We start from the raw sequence: 17,423 nt of genomic DNA, 5'->3' as shown, positions 1-17,423 counted from the left end.
TTTGTTTCAAAATAATTTTAGATGTACAGAAAAATTTCAAAAATATACAGAGAATTCACATCTACCCTTCACCTTGCTTTTCCTGATATTCACAATTTATGGAACCATAAGTTAATTGTCAAAACAAAGAAATTAACATTTGTGTGGCACTGTTAACTACAAAGCATATTAGAATTTCAGCAGTCTTTCCATTAATGTTGTTTTTCTATTTCAGGACCCAACCCAGGATCCCACCTGGCACCTAGTTGTTATTTCTCCCTAGGCTCCTGCAGTCTTCAGTAGTGCTTCAGTCTGTCTTTCATGATCTTGACACTTTCGATCAGTATAGTCAGTTAATTTATTGAAAATCTCTCAGTTTGGCAAATAGCACAGTAATACAGTAGTCCTTCTTACCTGCAGTTTTCTTCTCTGTTCTTTACATTAACCTGAGATCAACTGTGGTCCAGAAGCAGATGGTCCTCCTGACATATCATCATGTTAACAGTAGCCCAATTTGAAGTCACAAGGCCTACATAATTTTCCTTGCTTCATATCATCATATAAGCAACTTACCATATAACATCACAAGAGGGAGGGAGGGTACAGTACAATAAGATATTTTTAATATTTATTTATTTGAGAGCATTCATACTTGGGCGGGGGTAGGCATAGAAGGGGAGAATCTCAAGTAGACTCTTCACTGAGTACAGACTCTCCAATTCAGGGCTTGATCCCACAATCTGTGAGATCATGACCTGAGCCGAAATCACCAGACACTTAAACAACTGAGCCAGTCAGGTGCCCCAGTACAAGATATTTCAAGAGAGACCATATTCACATAGCTTTTATTACAGTATATTGTTATAATTGTTTAATTATTAGTATTGTTAATCTCTGTGCCTAGTTTATAAACTCTGTTGCAGAAAAAATAATATAATGTTCGGTGCTATCCATGATTTCCGGCATCCACCAGGGGTCTTGAAATATATCCCCCGTGGATCAGCATGGGGGTAGGGGGAGACTATTTAATTGTTCTGAGAAAAATCTATCATTGGATACTAAAATCAGTGGGCAAAAATTTGAAGAGAAACAAGATACTGACACAGTCCCCATGTATTCCTAGGATTGTTATTAATAACAAAGACAAAAATAGTAACTTTATAGTGGGTAAAACCTGGCTTAACACCATGTTAACCAAGTGAATAAGATTAACATCTCCGTTAATAAGATATTATGACATCATGTACCGCTGATCTGATGCCCTGAGGAGGATACAGTCACTTAATGATACTCTTGCCAAAAATACATAACCTTCATTTCATGATAAGAAAGCATTAGAGAGCTTTTTAGAGAGCTTTTTAAAAATTATTATTTGTTAGAGAGCTTATTTTTAATTGTGTTCTCTGTTAAGGCAAAGCATAATTGATTTGAAGGAGAAGGAAATACCAGAATTAAGAAACAAACTGCAGAATGTCAATAGAGACATACAGCGCTTAAAGAATGACATAGAGGAACAGGAAACGCTCTTAGGCACAATAATGCCTGAAGAAGAAAGTGCTAAAGTTTGTCTGACAGATATTACAATTATGGAGAGGTTCCAGGTAAGTTTATTGTAGTTGAAGTTCAAATAAAACATGTTTCATGGTGATTCATTTTCATTTTTAGTTTCCTATTATTTATATCATTTAAATTATTAAAATTCATTTTATCCTATTTGTTAAAATTATATCTGAAATCGGTGACAAATTGAGATTTTAAAATAATAGCAACTTTTAAAGATACCAAATAATGATAATGTAAGTTTGTTAAAGGAAATAACTGTTTTGTTCTTAAGATGGAACTTAAAGATGTTGAAAGAAAAATTGCACAACAAGCAGCTAAGCTGCAAGGACTAGACTTGGATAGAACTGTTCAACAAGTAAACCAGGAAAAACAAGAAAAACAACACAAATTAGATACAGGTAATATAGTTAGTTTTTTCTTTCCTTTTTTTTTTTAATATATATATAGTTTTTTCATGTACCCATAAAGACTTCAACATCCTAGCATATACTTTTTCTCATACATTTTATATCTATCATGTGGACAGGGAACTTTCTTCCAGTTTGCAATATTCATCCTCTTTCTAAAAGCCTTACTTGTTACCTTGCTTTGCATAACAGATTTTGAATGATGGATATCAGATGAGTTCTACTCTTTCTTAGTCCTGCCTGCCCTGTGATTTTAACCCATGGGTGACCAGGAGGGATTTTTGTATCACTTTTCTTGCAGTGGGTGGGATCCATAGAAGCTGAGCCTTTGTGAATTCCATAGAGCTATAAAAATGGAAGCTTGCTGATCATAGTATTTTCTATATCCTTAAACTAATCGCTGTGTGACTACGTTTTCATGTAGTTTCCAGTAAGATGGAATTGAATCGTAAGCTTATACAGGACCAGCAGGAACAGATTCAATACCTAAAAAGTACAACAAATGAACTTAAATCAGAGAAACTTCAGATATCCACTAATTTACAACGTCGTCAGCAAATGGAGGAACAGACTGTGGAATTATCCACTGAAGTTCAGTCCTTATCCAGAGAGATAAAGGTAAGTTTAATACAAAACTGTTTTTTATCTTTTTTTTTTTTTTAATTAGGCTCTATGCCCAACACAGGGCTTTAATTCACTACCCTGAAATAAAGTGTCTCATACTCTACTGATTTAGCCAACCAGATGTCCCACATACCTGTTTTTTAAATAAGTTCACATATGTGAAATGCTTCTTATTGGCATAGTGACTAGAACTCTGGTTATTGTGAGAAATAGAAAATAGTATAATTCTTTTGTGGCTCCTGTGTTGACAAACCTTGTATTAATAGGTAAAGATTTTGGCCATAATATGGAGGAATTGGCTACCTGGTTAATTAGTGAACTTCCTGTTACTGGAAGTGGTTAGGTGGCAGGCTAACTACACAGAAGGATTCCTGCCTGTCTGGGATATTTGTCTTATCTGCAGATCCTGTATCCATGGCACCCTATCTCTTAGTCGTAATGCTTTTTCTGTTTGATTCTAGATGTAGTTTCAGAATCCTTCCCACTGTAGTAAGCAGGCATTGAGTTACTACGTGGAATGGAAACCATTTGGCATCTCTCATCTAGATTAATCACATCTAAGGCCCACTCAAATTTTTGAACACTTTTAGAAATAATAATCTTGGGTGCCTGGGTAGCTTAGTCAGTTAAGCATCTGCCTTCAGCTCAGGTCATGATCCCAGAGTTCCAGGATCAAGCTCTGCATTGGGCTCCTGTTCAGTGGGGAGTCTGATTCTCCCTTTGCCCCTCTCGTGCACGCGTGCGCGCTCGCTCTCTCTCTCAAATAAATAAAATTTTAAAAAAAATAACAATTTCGGTTTTTTGTTTGTTTAAAGATTTTATTTTTTTATTTGAGAGAGAGCACACAAGCAGGGTGAGTGGCAGAAGGTGAAGGAGAAAGAAGTAGGCTTCCTGCTGAGCAGGGAGTCCAGCAGGGCTCAGTCCCACAACCCTGGTATCATGACCTGAGTTGAAGGCAGATGTTTAACTAACTGAGCTACCCAGGTGCCCCTTAGACATAACAATTTTACCTAGTTTTTCATAATTATAAACATTCATTGAGCACTAAATATATTACTGTCTCTAATTACTATAAATGCTTCATAAGTATTTTTGGATTGCATATGATCAGAGGCTTATTAGCGTATGATATAAAATAGTAATAGCTTTTTTTTTTTTTTTTTTTTTTTACTCTTGGGACGCCTCGGTGGCTCAGTGGTTGAGTGTCGGCCTTCAGCTCAGGGCGTGATCCTGGAGTCCTGGGATTGAGTCCTACATCAGGTTCCCTACAGGGAGCCTGCTTCTCCCCCTGTCTGAATCTCTGCCTCTCTCTGTGTCACTCATGAATAAATAAATTAAATATTTTAAAAAACTTTTGTTTTTTACTCTTTATAAAGCCCTTTAACATTAAACAGTTCAGTGTCTTAGTAACCTGGTTGAGAATTGTGACTAAATCCCCCTTTTATAAAAAAAGCGTTTGAGACTTAGGGACACCCCAGGTCTTAGCCAAGTTCATGCAGCTAGTAAGAGGCACAGTTTATTTTCAGATAGGTCTTCAATGTCTATTACATTTGACTTCCCAGCATACCATACCTCTTCTCAATATGATAAAATGCAAAAATATACCTATACTGAAGTGTGATACTAAGGAGTTATTTCTACTTTTATGGGTTTGTTCGATATTCATTATTTTAGAGTGCTTGAGGATCATTGTTTTCAACAGTCGTAGTCATGTAATTATGTTCTAGAAATGTTGTAAGGCTGAACAACGTAGACTCCTGATTAATAAAATAGTTTGTTATTTCAAAGCCCCCTTTCTTCCAATATAGGTGTGGATACACCAACATCAATGTACTTATATTTTTTATTACCATAAAATACCTACTTAGCCTTAGCAAACTAATCTTAAGGACAAAAGTGTCCTCTGTAGTCATATTCCCATCTGTAAAAGAGAGGCCTGAACTGAACTGCTTCTTTGGTCACACAGAGCCCCTACAAACTCATAAAAACTACACCTGAAGCCACATGCTCATATAATTGGGGCACATGGCCTGGATTAGGAATCAAGTCAGTGGTGAAGCAATGTAGCATAGTGGCTAAGAGAAAGACTCAGGAGCTAGGCAGGATTTGAATACTGAATCCTTCATTTATTGGCTCTTATGACCCCAGACAAATCATTAGTGTGCCTGTTTACTGATCTGACATATGGGATGACAATAATGGTAGGGCTCCTCATTGGGTTATTGGAAAAAGCAAATGAGTTAATTTTTAAAGCCTGACACATAGAAGGTGCTTTTATGAGGACTATAAAGTCTGACACCTGAAATAAAATGATAGAGTATAAGTCTGTATTTTTTATTTTTAGGATGCTAAAGAGCAGTTAAGCCCTTTGGAAACAATATTGGAGAAGTTCCAACAGGAAAAAGAAGAATTAATCAACAAAAAAAATAAAAGCAACAAAATAGCACAGGATAAAGTAAGATATTATTTTTATTATCAAATACATATATTAAATTTAATGTTCAGAGCACCATGTTGGACATTAGTGTTTCACATGAAATTAAAAACATAAGGTAAATAGTATTTTCAGATCTGTGACATAATTGACATTAAAAATTCTTGTTAAAGATTAAAATTAAATTATTTTGCTTTTTAATCTAAAATAAAAGTTGAGAATAGAGACTATTTAATCCAATCCCATAGATGATAAAGGGAATTGTCTCATTATAAAACTTGGTGGTGATGGGAAGTGGAACCCAAGTCTCCAACTTCCAAGCCACTGTTCCACTGGGTTTGCCTATTAAGTTTTTGTTACCTTAATATATGTTTCTTTGGAAATAAATCTTTCTAAATGCCGTGTCCCAACCGGTATATAAACATTAGTATTAAATAAATACTAAAATAAATATTTTTCCACAGATGAATGATATCAAAGAAAAGGTTAAAAATATTCATGGTTATATGAAAGACATTGAGAATTATATTCAAGATGGGAAAGATGACTATAAGAAGGTAATTTAAAACTTAAAATTATTTATTTGTTTATACTTTTATTTTTCATGCTCAAAGAATTTTCTTTCGTACAGCAAAAAGAAAATGAACTTAATCAAGTAATAGCTCAACTAAGTGAATGTGAGAAACACAAAGAAAATATAAATAAAGAAATGGGAATCATGAGACAAGATATTGATACACAGAAGGTAGGTCTTTTTTGCTACTGGCTTTTGATATTACTTACACCAGTAACATTCTTCTCTTTATGTTTTTACTTAATTTATTTTACTTTATTTTTACTTTTGTTTTCAATAGATCCATCGAGTAGAAATGCATACAGTAGAGAAAAGCAATTCTAATAACATAGTCTTTTCCTTTTTTCCAATTTTATTTAAAAAAAAAAAAGACTCATTTGGTAAAGGTATAAACACAAAAGCTTTTATTTATTGACTGATTTTAGAGCATGAGCAGGATGGAAGAGAGACAGAGAGGGAGAGAGAGAATCTTAAGCACGTTCCATGTCCAGCGCAGAGCCCAGTGTAGGGCTCAAGCTCATGGGCCTGAGATCATGACCTGAGCCAAAAGCAAGAGTCAGACACTTAATTCGCTATGTCACCCAGGCACCACAAAGCTAATTTTAAATATAAACTTTTAAACATAAAAAGTTTAACTTAAAATTCTCCCTCCCCGGGATGTGTGGGTGGCTCAGCAGTTGAGCATCTGCCATTGACTCAGGGCGTAATCCCAGGGTCCTGGGATCGAGTTCCGTATCAGGCTGCCTGTGAGAAGCCTGCCTCTCTTTCTGCCTGTCTCTGCTTCTCTGTGTCACTCGTGAATAAATAAATGAAATCTTAAAAAAAAAAAAAAAATTCTCCCTCCCCTTCTGCCAATTCTCAGTCTCATTTCTAGATGTCATAACTATTAACAGTTTTTTGTTTGTTCTTAAAGAAGTTTCTTATTCATATCAGCAGGTAGATAAATCAATAATATATCTGTGTGTATATATGTGAGCATATTTACTTTTATGTATAAGATCATACCATTCATATTCTCCACCTTTTTTCACTTAATGCAATTTGATCTTATATATCAAGGTAGCTCACAGATCCACCATGTACTTTTTAATGATTATGAAATACTCCATTTTGTGTGTGGGCCATAAATTGATCACTTTTTTTTTATACTGCAAATGGTAACAATGAATATCCTGCATATATCTTTTTTTCCTCTGTCTTTTCTTACCTAATGAAACGTAAATTCACACAAAACGAGAATAGAGGCATAATAATCTTAAAAGTTGTAAGTATAATATCTGTATATTTTGTCATTTTTTTCAGTTAATTCCTGTCTCATTTTCTCCATTAAGGACATTAATTTCTACAGTATAATTAAAATCACATTGAGAAATTATCTTCAGCATTCCTTATGTAAGCATGATAGTTAATGTCTACCATTTCTCTATTCCTGCTCTTATAAACAAAATTTGCTATATGAATGCTTTAATCATTTATAGTGTTTTAAAAATCTGTTTGAAGATTAGCTGTATCACCTGCCTGCAGGGCCTCTGGCCATAGTGCCAGGTATTTCAAATATATGAATATGAGTCAAAAGTAAATCTCTGCCATCTAGGGGTGCCTTGCTGGTTCAGTCAGTGGGGCATGCAGCTCTTGAGGTTAGGATTGTAAGTTCAAGCCCCATGATGGATGTAGAGATTACTGAAAAATATAAAATCTTTGTTTTATTTAAGATTTTTATTTATTTTTTATTTTTTTAAGATGTATTTATTTTAGACAGTGCACATATAGGTGGCAGGGGTAGAGGGAGAGAGGATCTCAATGAGCCCGGAGCCCAGTGTGGGGCTCAATTTCATTATCCTGAGGTTATGTACAACCTGAGTTGAAGTTATGAGTCAGTTTCCTAACTGACTCTACCCCCCAGGCACCCCAAGTTTTTATTTTTAAGTAATCTCTATCCCCGACATGGGGCTCGAACTCACAACCCCAAGATCAAGAGTCACATGCTCCACTGACTGAACTAGCCAGGTAATCCCAAAAATAAAAGCTTAAAAAAAAGTAATCTCTGCCATCTAATAAATGCTGAGTAACTACAAATTGATGATAGCATATATAACAAGATACCTATGTATCCTTTGCTTATACTTGGAATGCCTCTTTAAAATCCCAGTCTATAAATCAGTGTCCCTCCATGTATAACATACATGAAGATCATTAAGATTTACCCATTTGTAACTCTTTCCTTTTCTTTTTTTTTTTTTTTTTTTTTTTTAAGATTTTTCATTTATTCATGAGAGACAGAGAGAGAGGCAGAGACACAGGCAGAGGGAGAAACGGGCTCCATGCAGGGAGCCTGACGTGGGACTCGATCCCGGGTCTCCAGGACCACACCCTGGGCCAAAGGCAGCGCTAAACCGCTGAGCCACCCTGGCTGCCCGACTCTTTCCTTTTCAAGTTGATGATCTAAACTTAGTGAATCTGACTGTATTAGCTCACTTTTGTAAACTACCTTGTTCTAGAAATTATTTATAAGTTATATACATAGAGTAATGCCAAGTACCATTTTAAGTTAGTGGGAAAATGAGACAATGTGGCAATTGAGTAGTAAGTATATAAAATGTAGCCCATGAAATGTGATATGCTTGCTAAAGATTCCAGTAGTCACAGGAAGATAGGAAGTCACAACTATAATTAAGATTCACAACAAACAAACAAACAAAAAAAAAAGATTCACATTGTCTGAGAGCTGAAAGGACCCATATTAAGACCAAAGAAAAATATTTCCCATAGACATTCATGGGAAGAAGGACACTGTAGCTTATTAACACTATATCCCTAACAAACCTCATGGAGCTTTTTCTCTTTTTTTCCCCCACGGTGTGTTTCAGCATCTCTTTTATCTTTCCTTAATAAGGTTCTTTAGAAGGTTGTGTGATTGAGGCCTAAAATAAACGTTGGAGTGTTTTAGAGAGCAACGGTTAGCTAGGGGAACCCATCAGAATCTCCTGGGTTTACCACTCCTAGGTACACAACCAAGAAAATTTTAAACATGTTCACATAAAAACTTGTACAAGAATATTCATAGCAGCATTATTCACATTAGTCAGAATATGTCATCATTAGTCAAATTATGGTCATCAGCTGATGAATGGATCTGTGTGATATATCCAATATGTATTACAGTTCTCCGGAGCAACAGAACCAACAGGTTATATACATATACACAAATTTATAGAAAGAAGTTTATTTTAAGGAATTGGTTCACACTTTTGTGGAGGCTGAGCACTCCCAAGATCGGTCGTTAGTCAGGTGGAGACCCAGGGGAACTGATGAGATAGTTCTAGTCTGCGTTTGAAGGTGTAAGAACTAGAAGAGCCGAGGTTTCAGTTCAAGACCAAAGGCAGGAAAAGACCAGGGTTCCAGCTCATACATTCAGGCAGGAGCAGTAACCACTAATTTGGTGTTTTTGTTCTATACAGGTTGTCGTTGGTATGATGAGGCTCACCCACATTAGGGGGGCCAACCTGTTTCAGTCTCCCAATTCAGATGTTCATAGTCTCCAAGACACTCAGATAATGTTCAACCAAATGTCTAGGCACCCTGAGGCCCAGTTGAGTTGACACTATTAACCATCACATCATAAAAAGGAATGTTACTCAGCCATGAAAAGGAATGAAATAGTAATGTATGCCACAACTTGGATAAACCTTGAAAACTTGCTACGTGATGAGAGAATCCAAAAAAACATGACCACATATTATATGATTCTGTTTACATGAAATAGCAATTTCCAAATGGACAAAAAGCAAATTAGTGTTGCCAGGGGCTAGGGGAAGGAGAGAGAAAGGAGAGAGATTGCTAATATGGACTGAGTTTCTTTGGGGGTGGTAAATGTTCTGGAATTAGTGATGATGCTTATATAACCTTGTGAATATACAAAAGCCACTAAATTACACACTTTAAAATGTTGAATTTTATGGCATATGAATTACATCTCCATTTTTAAAAAATCACGTGGGTTGTTAAAAATATACTTATGTCTCCATTACAGACCAATAAGTCAGAATCTCTGGGGTATGGGCAGAAGCATCTGTGCCTTGTTAAAGTTCCTCAGGGATTCTGATATATCATCAATCACTGAGCGAGAGCATTGCAGAACTTTCAGGCTATCCTCTCTAATGGTGTTTTTCCCAGCCAGACTTGGTAGTTACTGAACTGCAATCTATTCATTGTGCTACTACATCACAGTTACCTAGAATGCAGTTAATTTTTAGATTTTGCTTTAGGTACCCCACTGCATAGACTGTCATCTGAGCTTAATGGGGTTAATATTTAAGAGTTGAGCATAACAGTACCTTATTTACATACTTAAGCTCTACTAAATTTAGTCCACAGAATAAAAAATTTGGAAGTTGAATAATCTGTGTCCCTCATTTTTTAGATGAAAGGAACTGGAGGTGACCTGCCTCGCCCAAGGTCACAAAAGTAGTGAGTAACCAAAGTAGAATGTGACCTAACATTGCCAAATTGCTAATATTACAGAAAAACAATTGTGTTGTATTTTAACTGCATCTGGCTTTCTTTCCTCTTTCTCCAGTACTTTATATTTTGTAGACTATAATTGGAATTCTCACTGCTTAAAGTACAAGGACATTTTTGACCCAGAAAGCATTTTACTATCAATTACTGAGCTAGGCACTGTGTTGATTATTTTACATATATGTTCGTTCATTCAGTCTTCACATCATTATATGACAGGTGGAATTATTATCATAATATATACAAGTAAACTGAGGCTCAGAATTTAAATTAATTTGCCCAAAGTCATCAAATTTGAAAGTTGTAATGCTGAGATTTGAGCCTAGGTGTACCTGACTTCAAAACTTGTGCTGTTTAACAGCTGTACTGTATGTCTTTCAAAATGATTTTTAAAAGCAACTAGAAGCTGACCTAATTAAAAAGAAAAAAAAGTGCTTAGTTTTCTGTTCCTAATAAGGAAAAAGTCCAAGTGTAGTCTTCTACGGAAGAATTTTTGAGAGTCACAGCAGCTGCAGTGGTACATTAGGTTACCTGGCAACAAAAGGACGTTTACAACCATATCATTTTAGTTATTTTTAACTACTTATAATAATGCCCTTAGTCCATTGTATGTATTTGTATTACTATTTGTAGGAAAACTGAAGGTGACCTTAATGACAATTTTTTTTTTTTGAAAACCCACCTCAGAATAGTGATTCATAGGTGGGCAAGGTTAAGCATGTGGCAGAAATCCTTGGCTTCCCTTCTTCTGGCCCACCTCCCAGATCCTTACTCCTTAGTAATTTCTGTGCCATTACTGTTGGCAACAAGATAAGGCCAAGATCTGTCCCTCCCTCCCACTTCCCAAAATACTGGGTTTATTTCAGTTGGAAGGGTTACAGGAGGAGGGTCCTAGCTTTCTCCTTGAGAAGTCTAGACTCTGAACTTAGGATGAGTTTTCTATATTCAGACTTTTGTGAGCCAAACCTATTTCTGCAGGTGATTTTTTTTTCCCCTACATTCCAAAGAGTCAACTTGTAAACTTGTAAACTGTTTCCTTTTTGGCTCTTGACAACATAGTTCATAATCACCATGATCAGGTCTCTTTTTAAGGACAGAACTACTCAGAACCTGTCAACTTCTTAAATTTTCAGTTCAGTTTAATGTCCAGGGATAGTGTCTTCAGGTATGTAGGTATATACTATTTTTGTGAAACTTCTGTCTTTTGACTGTTATTTGTCAGCTTTAAGGTTAAGATCTTACCTGACATACCTAATGGTATCTCAGCCTTGGCATATGTTAAGAGATAAATACAACTAGAAAAAAAAAAAGTGAGAGGAGACTTTGATAGTATATTGTTCTTTTGTGATCTTTTACATCAATAAGCTCTATTGTGGGGTTACCATGCAAGATGATCCAAAGGGATATAGTTATACAATACTAAAACATCTAGTTATATTCTTTTATTTTGTCATTTAAATATCTGTTTTGTGGATTTGTATTTGTGGGCTATCCAGATTCTTTCAAGCTTCAAGATCCCTTTACCCTGGCTTCTCCCTCTGTCGAGTTTACCATAATTTTAAGTACAGGTATAATTAGTACTACCTGTCAGCAATTGTTTATTATGAATCACATGTTAGTAACTTGATTATTTTTGTTAACCAATTTAATATTATTTAGATCCAAGAGAGATGGCTACAGGATAACCTTACTTTAAGAAAAAGAAATGAGGAACTAAAAGAAGTTGAAGAAGAAAGAAAACAGCATTTGAAGGAAATGGGTCAAATGCAGGTTTTACAAATGAAGAAGTATGTTTTTAAAAGGGGTCTTTAGTTTAAATAAAGATCTTTTTATTGAAGTATGAAGAATATTCAATACATATTTTTTTAAAAAGAATTTTAGCATAAATATCCCTTGAGGAAGGTAGACAGAGTTTTTATATAACCATAAGTCTTGGCTTTATAAACTGAAGAAGTGATACAGAATTTATATAGTCCTACTGCACTGATGGGCAGGATTAAATATGCAAAGTCCCAGATTTCTGCTAGCCTGCTTCACAAGATAATGGTATCAAGCATAAAGAACACAGATGGCCTGTGGACCATGCCTGGGTCCCAGCTTGTATAGTCTCTAATACTGCCAGAGGACTTAGTGCCAAAGTGATGTGTCATTGGAGACCCATTCTAGACGGTCCTCATTATAATTGCTTGCCAACCAGATCTGTTTTGTTTTTGTTTTTTGAAGATTAGTCTGCTACTTCTTTCATGTGGTTTTATTGATATTTACTTTCAGTTGCTACCTTTTTGCCTTAGAGTTGCCTCAGGAATTCTCTAGGAAGTGGTTGATGCTTAAGCACTAGACTGCTATAAAAGGCTGGACTAGCCAAATAGATTTTTGAACCACCTTAACTGGTTAAAAATAGGCCTCTAATTAATTCAGCCATTCCTTATAGATTTTTTGTCTTCTTGACTTTTTTTTTTAATTTTTATTTATTTATGATAGTCACACACGGAGAGAGAGAGAGAGAGGCAGAGACATAGGCAGAGGGAGAAGCAGAAGCAGGCTCCATGCACCGGGAGCCTGACGTGGGATTGGATCCCGGGTCTCTAGGATTGCGCCCTGGGCCAAAGGCAGGCGCCAAACCGCTGCGCCACCCAGGGATCCCCTTGACTTGACTTTAGATCTGAATCAAAGAATGTTTAATTTTTTTCTAAAGGATATTATAAATGAAATTTTAATTTACTCTATAAAGCCTAACGGTTTAATCTTACTCTAAGCACTCTTGGTTTAGCTGTTTAAAATATCTTTCATATACTGAAAAAAAAATCAGACTTTACAACTGGAAGAGCTCTTCATCTTCAGTCTCATTTTTAAAGCATTAGGACATTGAGACCCAGAAAAAAAAAATCCACAGGAAGTTATGACAAAAGCCTGGAATGTGACCTAGATATCCTAGTTCCCAAGCCTCAGCTATTTAACATAGTAGTGCTCTCAGTGGCAAGTTGAAAGAGTGAAGCTTTTAGAATAATCTTACAGTTGAAACAGTTTATTTTTCACTGCTGAAGACCAAAACCAGATATTTTTATAATTTCTTCTGTGCTTGGTACTACATAAGAGTGATTTTTTAATATTCATTCAGACTACTAAGTACAAGTGCTCCTTGTCAAATCTGTCTTAAACTAGAATGCAATGGAAATGTCAACAAAACAGATCATCAAGCCAGTTCTGTAATGATGTCCATAAACTGTAGGGCTTAATAAGAGGGTGCTTAATAAGTAATTGTTAAATGAATACGATTTTTTAAAGCACACAAATCTTTATTATCTCCCTAGTTACCAGAAAAGTTTGTGTATTTTACTTTCTTTGATCATTATTATGCTATACTGTGCAAGTGAAATTTTATTTTCATAAAGTACAGACCTTTACTAAGTATTACCACAGAAACTAATAGTTTGAGATGAAGTTATATTTTGCCTTTGATGTATTGTGAATGGAATGATGACACCTATTATTTAGTAACTTCTCCATGTTGGTAAGTGTGCATTCTTAGTTCACAATCAGAATTTTGTGATTTTGTAATTTAATCACCAAGAGTACTTTTTTTTAGGTGTCTAAAAGTGAGGAACTTGGTCAGTGTTCGTGTGTTATAAGAGTTCTTTGGCACACAGAAATCAGCTGTTCAGAAATCTGGATGATTCAGAGATTTGGGAAGGAAGAAAAATTTCTTTAGTATTAAAGCCTTAAATAAAAAGCAAGGAGAGACTTATTTTTTATCTAGAGAGATCTGACTTTTCCACTTCAGGCTGCTAAAAGCTAAGAATGGTCCTTAATTGTCATGTTTACCATTTATAGTGAACATCAGAAGTTGGAAGAAAAAATAGACAATATAAAAAGAAATCACAGTTTGGCAATAGGACGACAGAAAGGTTACGAGGAAGAAATTATTCATTTTAAAAGAGAACTTCGAGAACCTCAATTTCGGGATGCAGAGGAAAAGTACAGGGAAATGATGATTGTTATGAGAACAACAGAGCTTGTGAACAAGGATCTCGACATTTATTATAAGACCCTTGATCAGTAAGTATTAGACTGGGGATTTGATTCCGACTGCAGTCAGTATAAACTAGCATATTTTAGTCATATTTTCCTCTTTTTTTATGTTTTAAATATAGTTATATATATCAGAGAATGGGAAAATAAATATATATACATGTATATACACACACATGCATGCTTACTTAAGTTATGAAGTTAAGTTTTACAGCATATTAATCTTAAAGAGTACTCTTGATACCACCCTGCATAGCCATTACAAGAACTCTTCCATTGTCACTAACTAGGATCCACTTAGATGCTCCTCATTGAAGCCTTCTGTCATCCCCTACTCCCTGTGACAATTGACACAGATTTTTGCTTTCTCTGCTTTAAAAAAAAAAATTATCGTGTGTATTGGGTTTTTTTTTCAAGCTTTTAAAAAATACAATGTTCTGTATACTCTTCTAGGATTTGTCTTTTTTGTTTTATTTTGTTTTTATATACTCATGTTGCTTTTATAGCTATAGTTCATCCATTTTCACTGATGTGTACAGAATTCTGACATGGGACTATACCACACTGTATGGTGTATATGGTCTTTTACTAATACAACCTTTACTGCTAGGAACATTCCTGTGAGGTCTTCTGAAGAAAAAGGTGTAACTTTTTTTGCACTCAATTTTACAAAATAATTTTATCCAAGATATATCTCTTTTATTTTCTGAAGAAAAAGGTGTAAGAGATTCTCTGAGATATATGTACAAGTAGAACTTTTTTTGCACTCAATTTTACAAAATAACTGTTATCCAAGGTAGTTTTACTAATCTGCACTGTTACCAGAATGTAAGGGTTTTCTCTAAAGCATCTTCTGACACTGATTTTGTCAGTTTTTTAATTTTTGTGAACCTGGTGGGTGTATAGTGGTAAACCATTGTGGTCTTCATTGCCAGTCCCCTGATTTCTAATGATGCTAAACATCTTTTCATATTTACTCTTGTTTTTTTCTCTTTGAAGTGTTTATGTCTTTCACCCATTTTTAATGTCTTGGTAGTGGTGGTACTGATCTGCCTGTGTTCTTATCTCAGCTGTATCTTAATTTTTTAATTACATGTATTATAAATATCATCTCAAACTTTTAATGAACAGATTTTATTTTAAGGCAGTTGAATTTATAAATCTTTTCTAATTAGCTTTTTTTGTATCTTAAGAAATCCTTTCCTACTGCTGTTTTTTCTTCTAAAAGCTTTAATTTTGCTTTTTTACTTTTAAGTATTTAATCCTAAATTGAATTTTATATACATTGTGATGTGAGAACCCAGTTTCATTTTTTCCTTGATAGCCGGCCATCCTGAATCTAATTATTGGGTAGCCAATCCTTTCCTTAACGATCTGTAGTGGTCATTTCCGTTATATATCAGAAATCCCTGTGTGTGCAAGTAGGTTCTGCGTTTTCTGCTCTGTGTCACTGCTCACATTGTCTGACTCTTTGCCATTACTGAGACTGTCTTAATTACTACAACCTTATGATATACTCAACAAACAGATTTTTTTTATCTAGTCTGTCCATCTTTTTTTAAATTGTCCTTTTAATTCATTTTAATTGATAATAGAGTTGTATTTAATTCTGTACCCTTTTTTCAACTTACCTGCTTTCTGTGGGATTAATTTATTGTTGTTTATTCCTTCTTTTCCCCTTCTTTGGGTTGTAAATGATATACTCTCCTTTAGTGATTTGGGTATTTACCTTTATTTATTTATTTTGAGAGAGGAGAGGCAAAGGGAAAGAATCTCACACAGGCTCTGTGCTAGACGCAGAGCCATATGCAGGGGTTCAGTCTCACAACACTGAGACCCTGACCTGAGCTGAAATTGAGAGTCTACCACTTAACTGACTGAACCATTCAGGTGTCCCCCTTTCAATTTTTAATATGTGTATTTGATTTAAGATCAAATGCATTGATTCTCAAAGAGGTCCTGGAGCAACATTATCAGTGTCACCTTGTAACTTGTTAGAAATGCAAAGTCTCAGCCTCTACTCCAGATCAGAAATGTTGGGGGACAGGGCCCAGCAGGCAGCATTTGAACAAAACTTCTTGGTGATTCTAATGCACATCAAAACTGAAAAACTATGGCTCTAATGTGAATTGTTTGATCTTCTTCCTGAATATGAATGATCTTGTCTGCGGTATTTCTATTCTCTAGGATTTTAGTTTCACTGTGTTTTTATATCATCTCAAATTAGTAATAATTACTACTGCAGTAGTTTCATCCTCAGTGCTTATTTGGATAAACCCTCATGTTTACCAATTTCTTGAAAGTCCTACTCTTCATTTCTTTCTGTTCTGTTTCCTTTTTATCCTCCCCAGGGTATAACCCTTACTAATTTTTGTAGTGTAGAGTTCTAGATTAAGAGGTTGGGTTTTTTTGGTTGTTTCCTCCCCCTTTTTCAAAGTGCCTAGTTAGCACTTTGAAAATATTCCATTCTTTCCTGTCTTCCACTGTTACTGTTGAGAAATCATTCTTACTATTCTTTTGGAAGTGATACGCCTTTGTTCTCTGGTTCTCCTAAGATTTTACTTTGTCTCCAGCATTCTGCATTTTTTTTTTTTTTTTTTTTTTTGTGAGTGCTTCCAGAGGTAGGTCAGTTTTCAGTTCTTCTGTTCAAGTACCATATTTATTGATCGTAGTATTGATAGGTTTCATCATTTCTGGGAAATTCCTGTGTATTATCTCCTCAAATATCATCCTTTCCTATTTCTCTTTATTCTCCTCCCTTCATTTCTCATTGCATATAAATAAGCCTTTTCATTCTTTCCTCCACAGGCATGCATGTATTGGTAATAAACTGATTGGCTTCCTCATAAGTATTTTCCAGGTCATAAATTCTTTAGCTGCTATTCATCCTGCATATTAACAGTTGCCTTTTTTAAAGCTTCTCATTTCTCTAAGTTTTATTTTGCTTTTGTTTTTTCAGAAATTCTTTTTTTTTATTTTTTATTGGTGTTAAATTTGCCAACATATAGAATAACACCCAGTGCTCATCCCATCAAGTGCCCCCCCTCAGTGCCCATCACCCAGTCACTCCCACCCCCATCCCGGCTTCCTTTCTACCACCCCTTGTTCGTTTCCTAGAGTTAGGAGTCTCTCATGTTCTGTCTCCCTTTCTGATATTTCCCACTCATTTTTTCTCCTTTCCCCTTTATAGAAATTCTTTTATATTTTTTCCTTAGTATTTCGATTTCTCAAGTGTCTTTTACTCATTTTAAATAATTCATATTTTATACTCTTACATTAGGATTTTTGTATTTCA

The 17,423-nt window shown here is 35.2% G+C and overlaps 1 protein-coding gene across 3 annotated transcripts in view; it reads left to right on the top strand.

Moving 5' to 3' along the window:
- Positions 1-17,423, top strand: part of RAD50 (RAD50 double strand break repair protein) — a 228,764-nt gene that overhangs the window by 189,709 nt on the left and 21,632 nt on the right. For all 3 annotated transcript variants that reach the window (XM_055302058.1, XM_055302059.1, XM_055302057.1), the window contains 8 exons: positions 1,391-1,580; positions 1,814-1,940; positions 2,374-2,567; positions 4,918-5,028; positions 5,472-5,564; positions 5,639-5,752; positions 11,759-11,886; positions 13,931-14,155. In XM_055302058.1, coding sequence (XP_055158033.1) covers positions 1,391-1,580; positions 1,814-1,940; positions 2,374-2,567; positions 4,918-5,028; positions 5,472-5,564; positions 5,639-5,752; positions 11,759-11,886; positions 13,931-14,155 — 1,182 coding nt within the window. The remainder of the gene's footprint in view (positions 1-1,390; positions 1,581-1,813; positions 1,941-2,373; positions 2,568-4,917; positions 5,029-5,471; positions 5,565-5,638; positions 5,753-11,758; positions 11,887-13,930; positions 14,156-17,423) is intronic.

The sequence above is a fragment of the Nyctereutes procyonoides genome, unplaced genomic scaffold (assembly GCF_905146905.1).
Source record: "Nyctereutes procyonoides isolate TBG_1078 unplaced genomic scaffold, NYPRO_anot_genome, whole genome shotgun sequence".
In the NCBI taxonomy this organism is placed as follows: Eukaryota; Metazoa; Chordata; class Mammalia; order Carnivora; family Canidae; genus Nyctereutes; species Nyctereutes procyonoides.
The sequence above is the reverse complement of the archived record's forward strand: the minus strand, read 5'-3'. Positions and strand labels throughout refer to the sequence as shown.